This window comes from Perca fluviatilis, chromosome 17 (assembly GCF_010015445.1).
Source record: "Perca fluviatilis chromosome 17, GENO_Pfluv_1.0, whole genome shotgun sequence".
Classification (NCBI taxonomy): Eukaryota; Metazoa; Chordata; class Actinopteri; order Perciformes; family Percidae; genus Perca; species Perca fluviatilis.
In genome coordinates this window covers 7,203,751-7,216,670 of record NC_053128.1, presented here as the reverse complement: position 1 = coordinate 7,216,670, position 12,920 = coordinate 7,203,751, and the positions used below count along the sequence as shown (strand labels likewise).

The 12,920-nt window shown below is 41.1% G+C and overlaps 1 protein-coding gene across 2 annotated transcripts in view; it reads left to right on the top strand.

Moving 5' to 3' along the window:
• The window catches only part of LOC120545786 (ras-related protein Rab-27B-like), an 86,773-nt gene that overhangs the window by 58,297 nt on the left and 15,556 nt on the right, over positions 1 to 12,920 (top strand). For both annotated transcript variants that reach the window (XM_039780365.1, XM_039780364.1), the window contains exon 2: positions 12,140 to 12,311. In XM_039780365.1, coding sequence (XP_039636299.1) covers positions 12,159 to 12,311 — 153 coding nt within the window. In that variant the 5' untranslated portion in view covers positions 12,140 to 12,158. The remainder of the gene's footprint in view (positions 1 to 12,139; positions 12,312 to 12,920) is intronic.

Below are 12,920 nucleotides of genomic sequence, written 5' to 3'. Positions count from 1 at the left end.
TCCACAATGTGATTTTAAAAATAACAAGTTTCAAAAACAATGATGATTTGTTTCCATTTCTGGTAGGATGTCGTCACTTGGATCATTTCAAGATATTAAAGGCGCAGAGTTGACATTTTGTCCAAAGGATGGCTGTAGATTCAGGCTTTAATGGTGTTCAAAATCAAAAAGGTTTATCCCCTGAATGCGCTTAGTAAATTTTGATGGAAATACTTTGTTTGATTTTTTTGGTATTTTTAGCCATCTCCATGTAGTTGGCACAGCTCTAAGGATGTCGGTCGGTCCAGCACTTTTGTCCAAGCTGAAATATCTCAACTATTTGATAGGTTGTCATGAAATTGTGTGCAGACATTCATTGTTTCCAGAGGATGAATCCTACTCGTGGCTTTTCTTCTAGCTTTGCCAACAAGTCAAAGTTTTTGAAGGTACTGTGAAATATCTTAACACCAACTACTAGATGCATCGCCCCGAACTGCGTACAGACATTCATGGTCCCCAGAGGATGATTCCTACAGACTTTTCCTCTGCCGTCACCACGAGGTTGACATTTATGATTTTGAGGGAAATGTCTTGACAACTATCCATCCATCCATCCATCTTCGTCTGCTTATCCAGGGTCAGGTCGCGGGGGCAGCAGCTCCAGCAGGGGACCCCAAACTTCCCTTTCCCGAGCCACATTAACCAGCTCCGACTGGGGGATCCCGAGGCGTTCCCAGGCCAGGTTGTAGATATAATCCCTCCACCTAGTCCTGGGTCTTCCTAGAACTAACAACCAACACTACTCTCTTCTCACTTAAAGCGTAACTCTCGCCAAAATGCAACCTAGGGTCTTTTTGTGAATGTACCCGAGTCAAACTTTCTTTTAAAAGCATAATCAGGACGGAAACGCCACTTATTAGATTGAGTGTATTTTCGTTTTGTTTTTCGGTCAAATGGGAGTTCTAGGGGTACTACTATAATCACATCACTAAGAAGGCTCGACACAACATGAAACTTTGCTCGAAGTATCACCAGGTGCTCTACACATGAACTCTAGCATTGAGAACATTGTTTGTGTACACAGAGATTACTAAAATAGGTTTTGAACGACTCACTTTAGCTGTTGGTGTTTCCAGTCGCTGCCATCTTGCCTAGCACTCCCATTCAAAAGGCCATTTGACCGAAAACGAACATACGGTCAATCTTAAAAGTGGCGTTTCTGTCCTAATTGTGCTTTTAAACGAAAGTTTGTCTCTGGTACATTCACAAAAAGACCCTAGGTTGCATTTTGGCGAGAGTTATGCTTTAACGGCTGATTGTTGCGTGCATTGATAAATGGTTATTCCTCTCTCCTAAAACAACAAACCTGAGTTCTGCCACGTTTTAATAATCTCCCAAGGAACGACAGATATGAACTAGGAACCTGCCAATGTTGGTGCCTTGCTCTAGACCTGCAGTACAGGCCCAACCCTTGTTACTTGACCTCCTACTCCGTCCTCTTCTGCCGCTCAGTATTCCTACATCCGCGCTGACCTTTCAGATCCAGCTGTGTGCGCTGTCTGTACAGATGTTAGCTCACCTCCTGCTGTGGGATTAGGGAGGGATCCAGGAAGCCCTGGTGCGACTCACAGATGGATAAATAAATAGATACCGTACACCTGAGTTGAGTGTGTCACATTCTGATCTGGCAACACGGTCTCACTCCCAGCTTGTCAAAAACCGACGCTTGGTCTTTGGTGCTAGATACTGATGCAAAAAATCTCCTCCTTAAACGCAGGGGGCTTTCAACTATTTCCAGTGTAATCCCATCTGCTGCAACATTTGACGCTCTGGGTACACCTTTGGCATCATTTTTCAGTGCACTTGGTCGGGACCCTTGGCGTCACTTTTTGATGCTCTGGGTTTGACCCTTGGCGTCACTTTTCAGCGTGCAGAGTAAAACCAATTGGTTAGGGAAAGATCATTGGTGGGGTTGAAAAATGTACGTTTAAGTGGCATGCACAACAAAAACGGAAAACAACCCCTGGTCTCCTGGGTGAAAGTCCTGCACCCAACCTTCTTACGTGGATTTTTGGTCTTTAATACTACCGTTGTTGCACTTATGTTGCTCTTATCTTACAGCGCCGCGGTCGAGCTGTAGCTGCTATGACCGGTGTCCCATACAGACGCTAAAGGACACCTTTTGCGCCGGAATCTGACGCTGAGAGCCACAGACCAAGTGTCGGTATTAGACGAGTTGGGAGTGAGAACGGGTTGGATCAGGTTTTTAGTCCAGAAGCCACTGGACTCGTGAATGTAGTCAGGCTCTGTGGTCCCACCAGTGTAACATACAAGAGGACCGCTTATTCATGTCCCTATGAGAATAGCTATATGTAATAGTTTTTATTTTTTTAATATTACAGGTTTTGTACACAGCAGGCCACCCAGCTGCTGTTTAGATTCAATCATGCATTGATCTTTCTGCTTTGTCGTCTCAAATGTGCCTCACTTTTTTGCTAAGTGGGTCTGAAATGCTAAAAGGTTATGGACAATCTAAAGGGGCGAACCTGAATAACGTCTGGACAAATTGGATAATCAAGGGTCAATCTTCATCCATGTTAGCGGTTATTGATCGTTGACTCTGGAGAATAGATTGGAAAACAAAGCAAAGGCAGAGTCAACAAATCAGATGTCTGACCTGTTTAAGTGGATTCAGAGGTCAGACATAAAGGTCTCTGACAAATGTCTGCTGACCTTTAATATATAATGGAATTTTGGAAAACAAATGTCTTTAAAACCGTTTGAAAGATCATACCTCATTCTCCGTTTAGATAGTATCATAATTGTCTATTTTAGACTATTATAATCAGGCAAAGTTGAGTTTAGACTACATTTACCAATGGACTCTGCGGAGTCCAGTCTGTAGGCTCTGGCCCCCCCTTCGTCCATTAATTCCTGTTAATGGACACCGCGTCGGACATTATCCCATACATATAGTATATTTCAGTGTTGGTGGCGTAGTCCGCCATACCAGTGCGTGATTCATATCGCCTTAATGTACAGTGCCTTGCGAAAGTATTCGGCCCCCTTGAACTTTTCGACCTTTTGCCACATTTCAGGCTTCAAACATAAAGATATAAAACTGTATTTTTTTGTGAAGAATCAACAACAAGTGGGACACAATCATGAAGTGGAACGAAATTTGTTGGATATTTCAAACCTTTTTAACAAATAAAAAACAGAAAAATTGGGCGTGCAAATTAAGTTAATACTTTGTAGCGCCACCTTTTGCTGCGATTACAGCTGTAAGTCGCTTGGGGTATGTCTCTATCAGTTTTGCACATCGAGAGACTGACATTTTTGCCCATTCCTCCTTGCAAAACAGCTCGAGCTCAGTGAGGTTGGATGGAGAGCGTTTGTGAACAGCAGTTTTCAGTTCTTTCCACAGATTCTCGATTGGATTTAGGTCTGGACTTTGACTTGGCCATTCTAACACCTGGATATGTTTATTTGTGAACCATTCCATTGTAGATTTTGCTTTATGTTTTGGATCATTGTCTTGTTGGAAGACAAATCTCCGTCCCAGTCTCAGGTCTTTTGCAGACTCCATCAGGTTTTCTTCCAGAATGGTCCTGTATTTGGCAGGCCCAAACCATGATGCTGCCACCACCATGTTTGACAGTGGGGATGGTGTGTTCAGGGTGATGAGCTGTGTTGCTTTTACGCCAAACATAACGTTTTGCATTGTTGCCAAAAAGTTCGATTTTGGTTTCATCTGACCAGAGCACCTTCTTCCACATGTTTGGTGTGTCTCCCAGGTGGCTTGTGGCAAACTTTAAACGACACTTTTTATGGATATCTTTAAGAAATGGCTTTCTTCTTGCCACTCTTCCATAAAGGCCAGATTTGTGCAGTATACGACTGATTGTTGTCCTATGGACAGAGTCTCCCACCTCAGCTGTAGATCTCTGCAGTTCATCCAGAGTTATCATGGGCCTCTTGGCTGCATCTCTGATCAGTCTTCTCCTTGTATGAGCTGAAAGTTTAGAGGGACGGCCGGGTCTTCGTAGATTTGCACTGGTCTGATACTCCTTCCATTTTAATATTATCGCTTGCACAGTGCTCCTTGGGATGTTTAAAGCTTGGGAAATCTTTTTGTATCCAAATCCGGCTTTAAACTTGTCCACAACAGTATCTCGGACCTGCCTGGTGTGTTTCTTGTTCTTCATGATGCTCTCTGCGCTTTAAACGGACCTCTGAGACTATCACAGAGCAGGTGCATTTATACGGAGACTTGATTACACACAGGTGGATTCTATTTATCATCATTAGTCATTTAGGTCAACATTGGATCATTCAGAGATCCTCACTGAACTTCTGGAGAGAGATTGCTGCACTGAAAGTAAAGGGGCTGAATAATTTTGCACGCCCAATTTTTCCAATATCCAATAAATTTCGTTCCACTTCATGATTGTGTCCCACTTGTTGTTGATTCTTCACAAAAAATTAGTTTTATATCTTTATGTTTGAAGCCTGAAATGTGGCAAAAGGTCGAAAAGTTCAAGGGGGCCGAATACTTTCGCAAGGCACTGTAATTCTAGCAGAATTCTGGGACCTTAAGAAATCCAAAATCTGTAGGATTTTAACTTTAAAGGTCCAGTGTGTAACGTGTTTAGTTGTTCATTCTCAAAATCGGTGTTGCCCGTTCACAAACTTGTCCTCTTTCATGAATATTTACCACCACCATCAATTCCAAGTATTCCTATTGGCTTGAAATTTTACATTTGCATTTCCATGAACTGGGATAGACGCTCCATATTCATGCTCCATCTTGAAATACGTTAGCCGGTAAGGGACATACAGGACGTACTGCTCCGCCTTTCGCGTTTTCGCTGTCACATGATAAACTCACAGGTGCTGCTAATGCTGCTGTATCATAGCTCCCCGACCCCGGCAAGTTTGAAGAAGGAAAACATGGAGGACCACACGTATTCAAAATCCAAATTTCAGGAACAGGAGTCTTCTTCTTTGCCCAGAAAAAGAAAAAGGATATTGAAAAGAGCAAGAGACCGGCTTTTTGAAGCGTGAAGGCTACCGTAGCTGTAATAAGTCCTTTGAACTGCGTGGTGCGAGAGAGTTGATTGCAATGGGAGATGGGAGAAAATTCCTACACATTGGACCTTTTAAAGAAAAAGGGGGTTTATAGAAAGATACCCTGCCATTATTGTTTTTAACATTAGCAATGTCTAGATTATATTTTTCACTCAGTAACGGATCAGCTGTGTCCCAGGTTACACAGGTTTAGGATTTGTTTGCAAGAAGAAACTTTCTCAAATGAAAACTTCCACCTCCGCCTGTAGAGAAGTTTTGGTCATGAGAATCAAAGCCAGGTTGTTCCTTTCAAATGTCTCCGCCCACCATCTAAAGTCAAACCACCTCTCTGTCATCATTTTGTTTTCCTATAATCCTTCAAATCATCCTTTTGTTTTTCTCCTCAATATTTGCATTGGCAGACATCATGCTCAATTTACAACAATCTAATCTTCGTGATTCGTGACTCCTCTTTTGTGAGCTACTTTAAAACGCAGTGAGCATTTTCAGTGAGAAGAGACAGATTAATCCTGTCGGTGGCGATCAATAATTAACACCGAAAAGGCCAAGCTGTCATCATACCCCTACTGTTTTAGTGGTAGGGATGAAAGTCCTTAAAATATCTATTGGTAGCTTTTCCTGGGATGTTTCTCTGTATAAACCAGTGCTGTTACTTTTAAAAACTTCAAACATAGAGATATTTGACTGATTACGTTAAAACCTTTATTTGATATCTTGTTGGTGGACTCTCTTTAAAATCCTTCGAAAATGTGTTTTCCTCCCTTTGCCTCTGTGAAAACTAACATATTTCTACAACGGAGACACAGTTTGCCCAGAACCATCTGTACTTCGAGAGAATACATTTAATTTGGAAATCTGACTTGGATTTGGATTAAAAAAACACATTTAAATGATATTAATTATTTATTGATTTAATTAAAAGGATCAAGAGTGCATTATGTATAAAGATCTAATGAACCCGAAACACACAACACCCTCTACGCTCAGAGTGTTGAGCAGAGTGTACGCACGTTGTGTAAAATGTGACTGCGTACGCAGTCACATTTTACTATACTAACATGTTGCTCCAGACTAGGGCTGGGCGATATGGAGAATATCAAATATCACGATATTTTTGAGCAAATACCTCGATATCGATACCGCAACGATATTGTAGTGTTGTAGCGTTTATAAAATATTTACACAATGAGATTTTTGATAAATAATCATCAGTAATGTGGATATAATGATTAAGTATGTAAAAGCAAATAATAGAACAGTTACAACAGTCTGGTAATTTCAGAAAATGACATCACTTTACTGTAACGCACCCTTTAAAACCAGGAAAAGACAACACTTATGCCCTATTACGATATTACGCTATCCAAAATGTAAAAGGATATCTAGTCTCATATCACGATATCGATATAATCTCGTTATATTGCCCAGACTCAACCCTCAGTCAACAACAAACCGTGGTGGCCAATGAGTCAAGGCTGTCTTTGTTTTGACAAGTGTTTAGGACCATTGGTCAGGACCTCCTGTCAAAATGAAATAAAACAAGTAAGAGTTAATCCAGTCTTTGACATTATCTAAGCAGTAGAACCCATTTAACGAAGGTCAGTACGTTTGAATTCCCCATCTCATAATGGAGTCCTATTTATACACAATTGCCTCAAACGTGCTGTAGGACTTCAAACCGATTGCACTTTTCTTCTTCTTGCTCAGTTTTTAAGGTTGAATGCACAGTGTGCAATAAATCTAAGTGCGTTTAGAGCAGCACAGCACTGGAAATTGCACTCAGGTCTGTCAGGCGGATTCATGCTTCTCTGTGGGGCTGTACGCTCCTCTGGTGTTGGCATTGATTCATGCAGCACTTCAGTGTGTGATTTAACCTGTTGATTGTAAAAGCAACACCACAACACAAGATGGATGTGCTGATGATTATCAGGCCATGTGGAGCATCTGTTATATCCCTGAAGTTCCAGATGGCTGTTACTAAAGACCATTAAAAAAGAATGAATCATGGGACTTTTTTTCCTGATATGTCCCACCCAAAAAAATTTTAACAATTCAATTTTATTTATAGTATCAATTCATAACAAGTTAACCCTTGTTTTGTCAACACAAGGGGTTTCAATACCACTAGTGCAGTTACTCAATTACAAGTGCAAGTCCTGCATTTAAGTGGTAGCGTGGAAGTATACAGTACCAACATGTAATGTTTTATGCATCTAAAATTGCCAATATTTAATACAAAAGAGTAAAGAACAAAAAGATCTGCTTTGCACAGTGGACACACAGGAGTATGTTTACCATGTAACCAGAGACACAAACAACAGGCCTTTAATGGATAACCCAATACAACTTTATTAGTTTATGAAGCTGCAGGCTGTTTGAGTCCGACTAAAAGCAGTGCCATCTGTTTTTACCTCACAGATGTAAAGGATAACGGGAGGAAGAGCAGATAGACGTTCTGATAGGGATGCTGATGATGTGTCCGCGTACAAACTCTCAAGTCATCTCTTCTCTGTGCGGCATACACACATAAATAATGCCTCCGGCCACAGCTGTCGCCAGCGTGGAAGCATTATGTTTTTTGGTTGTCCATCCGTCCGTCCAACCCATTCTTAAACGCCATATCTCGGGAATTTCTTCAAATATTTACTGTGACGTCATTTCAACGCCAGGAACAGAAGGGGAGACATTTGGTTGGATTATGAATTGGTGACAATAATTTTGACACTGTGGTGATTGTACAGATCTTCTGTGCCGCTAGGTTGAAGATGTATGTCAAGTATCCATGTGTCAAAATAATACACTTAAAGTCTTTACTACATTTATTATTATTTGAGTCGGCACAGACATGGATGTTATCTGCAACTTCACTGGTCGGTTTAGGCATGAAACTGCAACAGATTGGCTCTAGTTTTTTCTTCTTTTCTGTTTGTTTCCCCTTTGTCCTATTGTGTGTGATAGCTCATACATTTTGAAGGTCTCTGTGTGGTTTATGCTTTTGTTCTTGCTTGTTATTGAGATAGAAGGTTTAGCAGACACCAGAGAAAAGCTTTTCTCCACAACCTGATTGTAGCAAAGCTGTGAACCATTTTTTCTATTAGCTGTTATTAGTTATTAGTTCTGTTATTAGGTATGCACTTAGTTGCCACTTTATAAGGTATGCCTAGTTGAAAAATAATGCAGTCTAATGGAACAGCCTAATACAGCTTAACCAGTTATATGAATGAGGGTAGGCTAAATATTAGAAACACTTCTCTTTTAAGGCAATACAGTTCCACAGCACAAACGACAGTGTCCAAAATGACTCTAAAATTGATACAACAACTTAAAAAAAACCCTGAACATTGTAAGCAGTAGGATTTATTGCTGGGCTGCTGTATTCCACTGCATTAACTTTAGCTGGCTGTAGTAAACTGGCAACTATGTATATTAAAGGGATACTTTGCCGATTTGAATCCAGCTCTGTGTCATCTTTGTGTGGGAAAACAAACAAAACATTGTTCATCTAAACACACTGCTAACACTGCCATGACACAGAGCTGGATTTAAATCAGCAAAATATTTCTTTAAGTCAGTATATATGTCAGCCAATACTCTGTTGGCCTCTCAAAGGAATACCATTATATCCATATAAAGTCAATTAGTCACATGTCTGTGTATGTTGGTGTGTATGTTGCTCACTAGTGTTTGTTAGCCAAAAAGAAGAAAAAAAAAATTCTGAACATTCTTTTTTCTTTTTCCGGGCGAAGAAGAAGAATCCTGTTCCTGAAATTTGGATTTTGAATACGTGTGGTCCTCCATGTTTTCCTTCTTCAAACTTGCCGGGGCCGGGAAGCTACAATACCCATTAGCAGCATTAGCAGCACCTGTGAGTTCATCATGTGACAGAGAAAACGCGAAAGGCGGAGCAGTACGTCCTGTATGTCCCTTACCGGCTAACATAGTTCAAGATGGCGCATGAATATGGAGCGTCTATCCCAGTTCATACAAACGCAAATGTAAAATTCCAAGCCAATAGGAATTCTTGGAATTGATGGTGGTGGTAAATATTCATGAAAAAGGACAAGTTTGTGAACGGGCAACACAGATTTGGAGAATGACTGTTACACACTGGACGTTTTTACAGAACACATTTTAAAAAATAAGAAATGTTGACCAAAGTGCTGCAGACAGAGGAGCTTATTTGATTGATGATTACAATCAAATAAAAACACAAGCATAATTAAGGTGGATATAAGTAAATTAATAAAAGTGCATGACAAATGAACATTTTTAAATACATCCTAATACATACTTTCTTCTATTTTATTCTTTTTTTGTTCTGTTTTGTTGTTCGTTATCATGGTGACTGTTCTCTGCCGTCAGCTGACCGAGCTGCTGTTAACTGGTTCACCCTAAAGGAAATTATGACTGACCGACTGGTCACACTACAAACATTCCTGGTTTCCCACCAATGACCACGCCACCTCGTCTTACGCCCAACCTCACACCTTCAGAGGGCTTCATCGATGACACGACTGATGGATGTTAAATGTGTGAGAGCAAGGGAAGAAAGAAAAAAATAGCACTTACCAGTTTACTGTCATGTGGTGTTGAAGTATCTCGACAAACAAAGGAAACCTGAGTTGTAAGGCAGACCTTGCCGTTTTTTGATGTGTGATTTTTCTCACACTGGTTTGCTTTTGTTGTCAAAGTTGTCATTGTGTGGCAATGCTAGTTCGTTATCGATTTGAAAAGTCTGCTTTATGTTCATGTACAAGTAGAATATAACAAAAAAAACTAACTTTCACTGGTATATCTTATTTTTAGTAGTTTGAGTAGATTGGTTTAGACTTATTTTCACCTGAATAGAATGTTCCCACACACCAACATGGCGTAGCATTTTCCACCTCTGATGTCATTCTTTCTGAGAGTACTTCCACTACAATCAGGAGAAATTGCCAAAGAGCTGCAGAGAGACCAAAGGTCTGTGGCCGCTATTGCTCATGACATACCAGAAAACCGTATTGTAGCATTTATGAAAAAATGAAGGAACTTATTTGCTTCACCACTAATGGAGGAAAAAGACTTCTTTTCTGATGGTGGTGCCAGAGGAAAGGCCGTGTTGTTATCTACTTCCAAGAGGGGTTTCCTCTGTACAATCATCTGGAATCGTACGAGGTACAATTCCTGATGTTTACAATTTATAAACCTGGATGGGCCAGGGCTAGCAGCATCAGCAGGAGTTGATTTCTCCTGATGAGCGACTCATGGTCATGAGATGGCCACAGAGATGGTCTTGCTAGCTTGAGCTCATCTCCTCCACCTTGTCCTCTGGTTTTACTCTGCTGTTTACGTTTGAAAACTTGAGCCAGCTGGCTAGCTAGCCCATGCTAACAGAGTCGGCTAGCGGTTATCAGATTAGGCAGGAGAAGGGCAAGTTGATTTCTCGGTCCCGATGAGGAACTCTTAGACACATGCTGGCGGCATGTACGGAGGCGCAGTTTATCTTCATGTTCTCCCGGCGCTGCAGTGACAGAGCCTTTTGAAAATCAGCAACGTTTCCCTCTTCCTCTTCCCTATCTTTCATCCTTCTTCTGATCAAACCGCAACAACAGGTTAGGGAAGTATATGTGGAGCCATTGCCAAACAGTCCTCAGTAGCTCGCTCCCTATGGTAGCTCCAGTCGGTACTGGGCTTTACTATAAGTCTGCCCACTTTTTAGCGGTCCGATCAAATGCGAAGGATTTGATTTACCGCATAAATATTCCATTTCACTACGAAATAGGTCGGAGTACAGATGCTTAAAACGCTCCAACTTCCGTTTCACTGGGATTTTAATGTCATCTTTCTAACCTTTTTAGCAACAAAATGGTCCTCTCGCTCTTGATCTATAGCCACAGACACTTAACTTGTCCATGGACTCATCTCTTCTGCCAAGCTGGTGAGGTTTAACCTGTGATGGTGGGAAATGGTGTTTGTTAAAGGCCGCCTTAACTTTTGCTCCAACTACAAAACCAAAGGTGATCGTGCCTTTGCCATTTTAGCTCCAACCCTTTGGAATCTTCTCCCTCAGTCTGTCAGTTCTGCTGAATCTCTGGACTGTTTTCAGAGTCTTTTAAAAACCAATCTTTATACATTAGCCTTCGTGTAAAGTCCTAGGCCCCCTTTATGATGCATTTTAAATTGAATTAGTATTTTGTAATTCATGTTTTTTCTTATTATTTCTTCGCGTTTTGTGCATGTGTGTGTAAAGTACTTAACTGCGTATTTTTAAAAGTGTTACTTACTTACTTACTTCAGCTCTCTATTTGGGCTGGCTGTACATAGCTCAGGTAGTAAAGTTGTAACAGCTGCTGGTCTTTCTGTTCCAGATGTCTGGAAATAGCTGCTTTTTGTACAAACTTAAGGAATGAGCGCTGATTAAATATACTGTACTACTATCTTTGCTTCAGTTAAGTTGGTGAATAGTGTCACTCTGATTCTCACTGTAGTGTTCGACGACGTACAGCAAGGTTATTGTGAGGAGATCAGAGCTCCTGGCAAAATCACTGGCCTCACTGTAATAAAGCAGAGTGTTATATGTGCTTCCTCTCAGCTGAGTAAATTACTGTAGAGTCTTGTGATCCTCTCTCTAAATATACCACATTTAGCCATGGGGCAAACTGACCCCAGACTACAACTCACTAGATCAGTGGTTCTTAAACTTTCTTCAAGAATGTGTACACACACACACACACACACACACACACACACACACACACACACACACACACACACACACACACACACACACACACACACACACACACACACACACACACACACACACACACAGCGTTACCATTTTCCCAGAAAGTCGTGTTCTGGTCAGTGTGACCCTCTGACCACACTTCCATAATTCAACAGTCTGAAATCACAGCACTGTCTGAAATAACAGCACACACCATCTCCTTCCTATTACTGTGTACGCTTTCTATTCATCGGCTTGTTTTAACTTCTCAAACTCGGTCAGAGTTTGTTTAAAAGAAAATGCCAGTGTTAGTGATAACTTTAAATGTATGTTAACATGCCTCTCTGTCTGTTTCCACAGGTATTTTGCGGGCATCACTATGACTGATGGGGATTATGACTACCTTATAAAGCTCCTTGCCCTGGGGGACTCTGGCGTGGGGAAGACCACCTTCTTGTACCGATACACAGACAACAAGTTCAACCCCAAGTTCATCACCACAGTCGGCATCGACTTCAGGGAAAAGAGAGTGGTGAGTTCCATGTCATGTTAATCCTCTTTTAAGAACAAAAGCGGGGAAATGTATGCATGTGCATGCTTCTGGTAGGTTTCAGATATTTCTGCTTCTAGTTTTGAATAAAGGCTACTTCATCTTAAGATTCATCTCAACTAGACGTCGGTTTTACCAATATGCCAGCCTCCACACGCTCACCTTACACGCTGGTAATCCAGACATTTTCTTTGGGCTTTACTTCTCAAAGAACAAACACTGGGTCAGGTCTGGATTTCCTGCTGCTTTTCTGTGAGCTGAGTCACAATCATTATATTAACGTGTACAGGGAGGTCTAACCTGGGTCAGATCCACCATTAGCTCGGGATACATGATCTGTAAAAAGATGGCTTAGGTTAACTAGCGAGTTAACATCATGATTGCTGTGGTATTATTACATAGACCAATAAAGGAAATCATCATATACGTATATGATGATTTCCTTTATTTCACGACCGCATCACTGGTGGAGGCAAATAAATACAGGTTTTTCACGCTATCAAACTGGAGTAGCAAATACTGAACTGGTTAGAGCAATGGTTCCCAACCTTTCTTGGTTTGAGAACTGTAGAAGTGAAAGCATCCATTAAT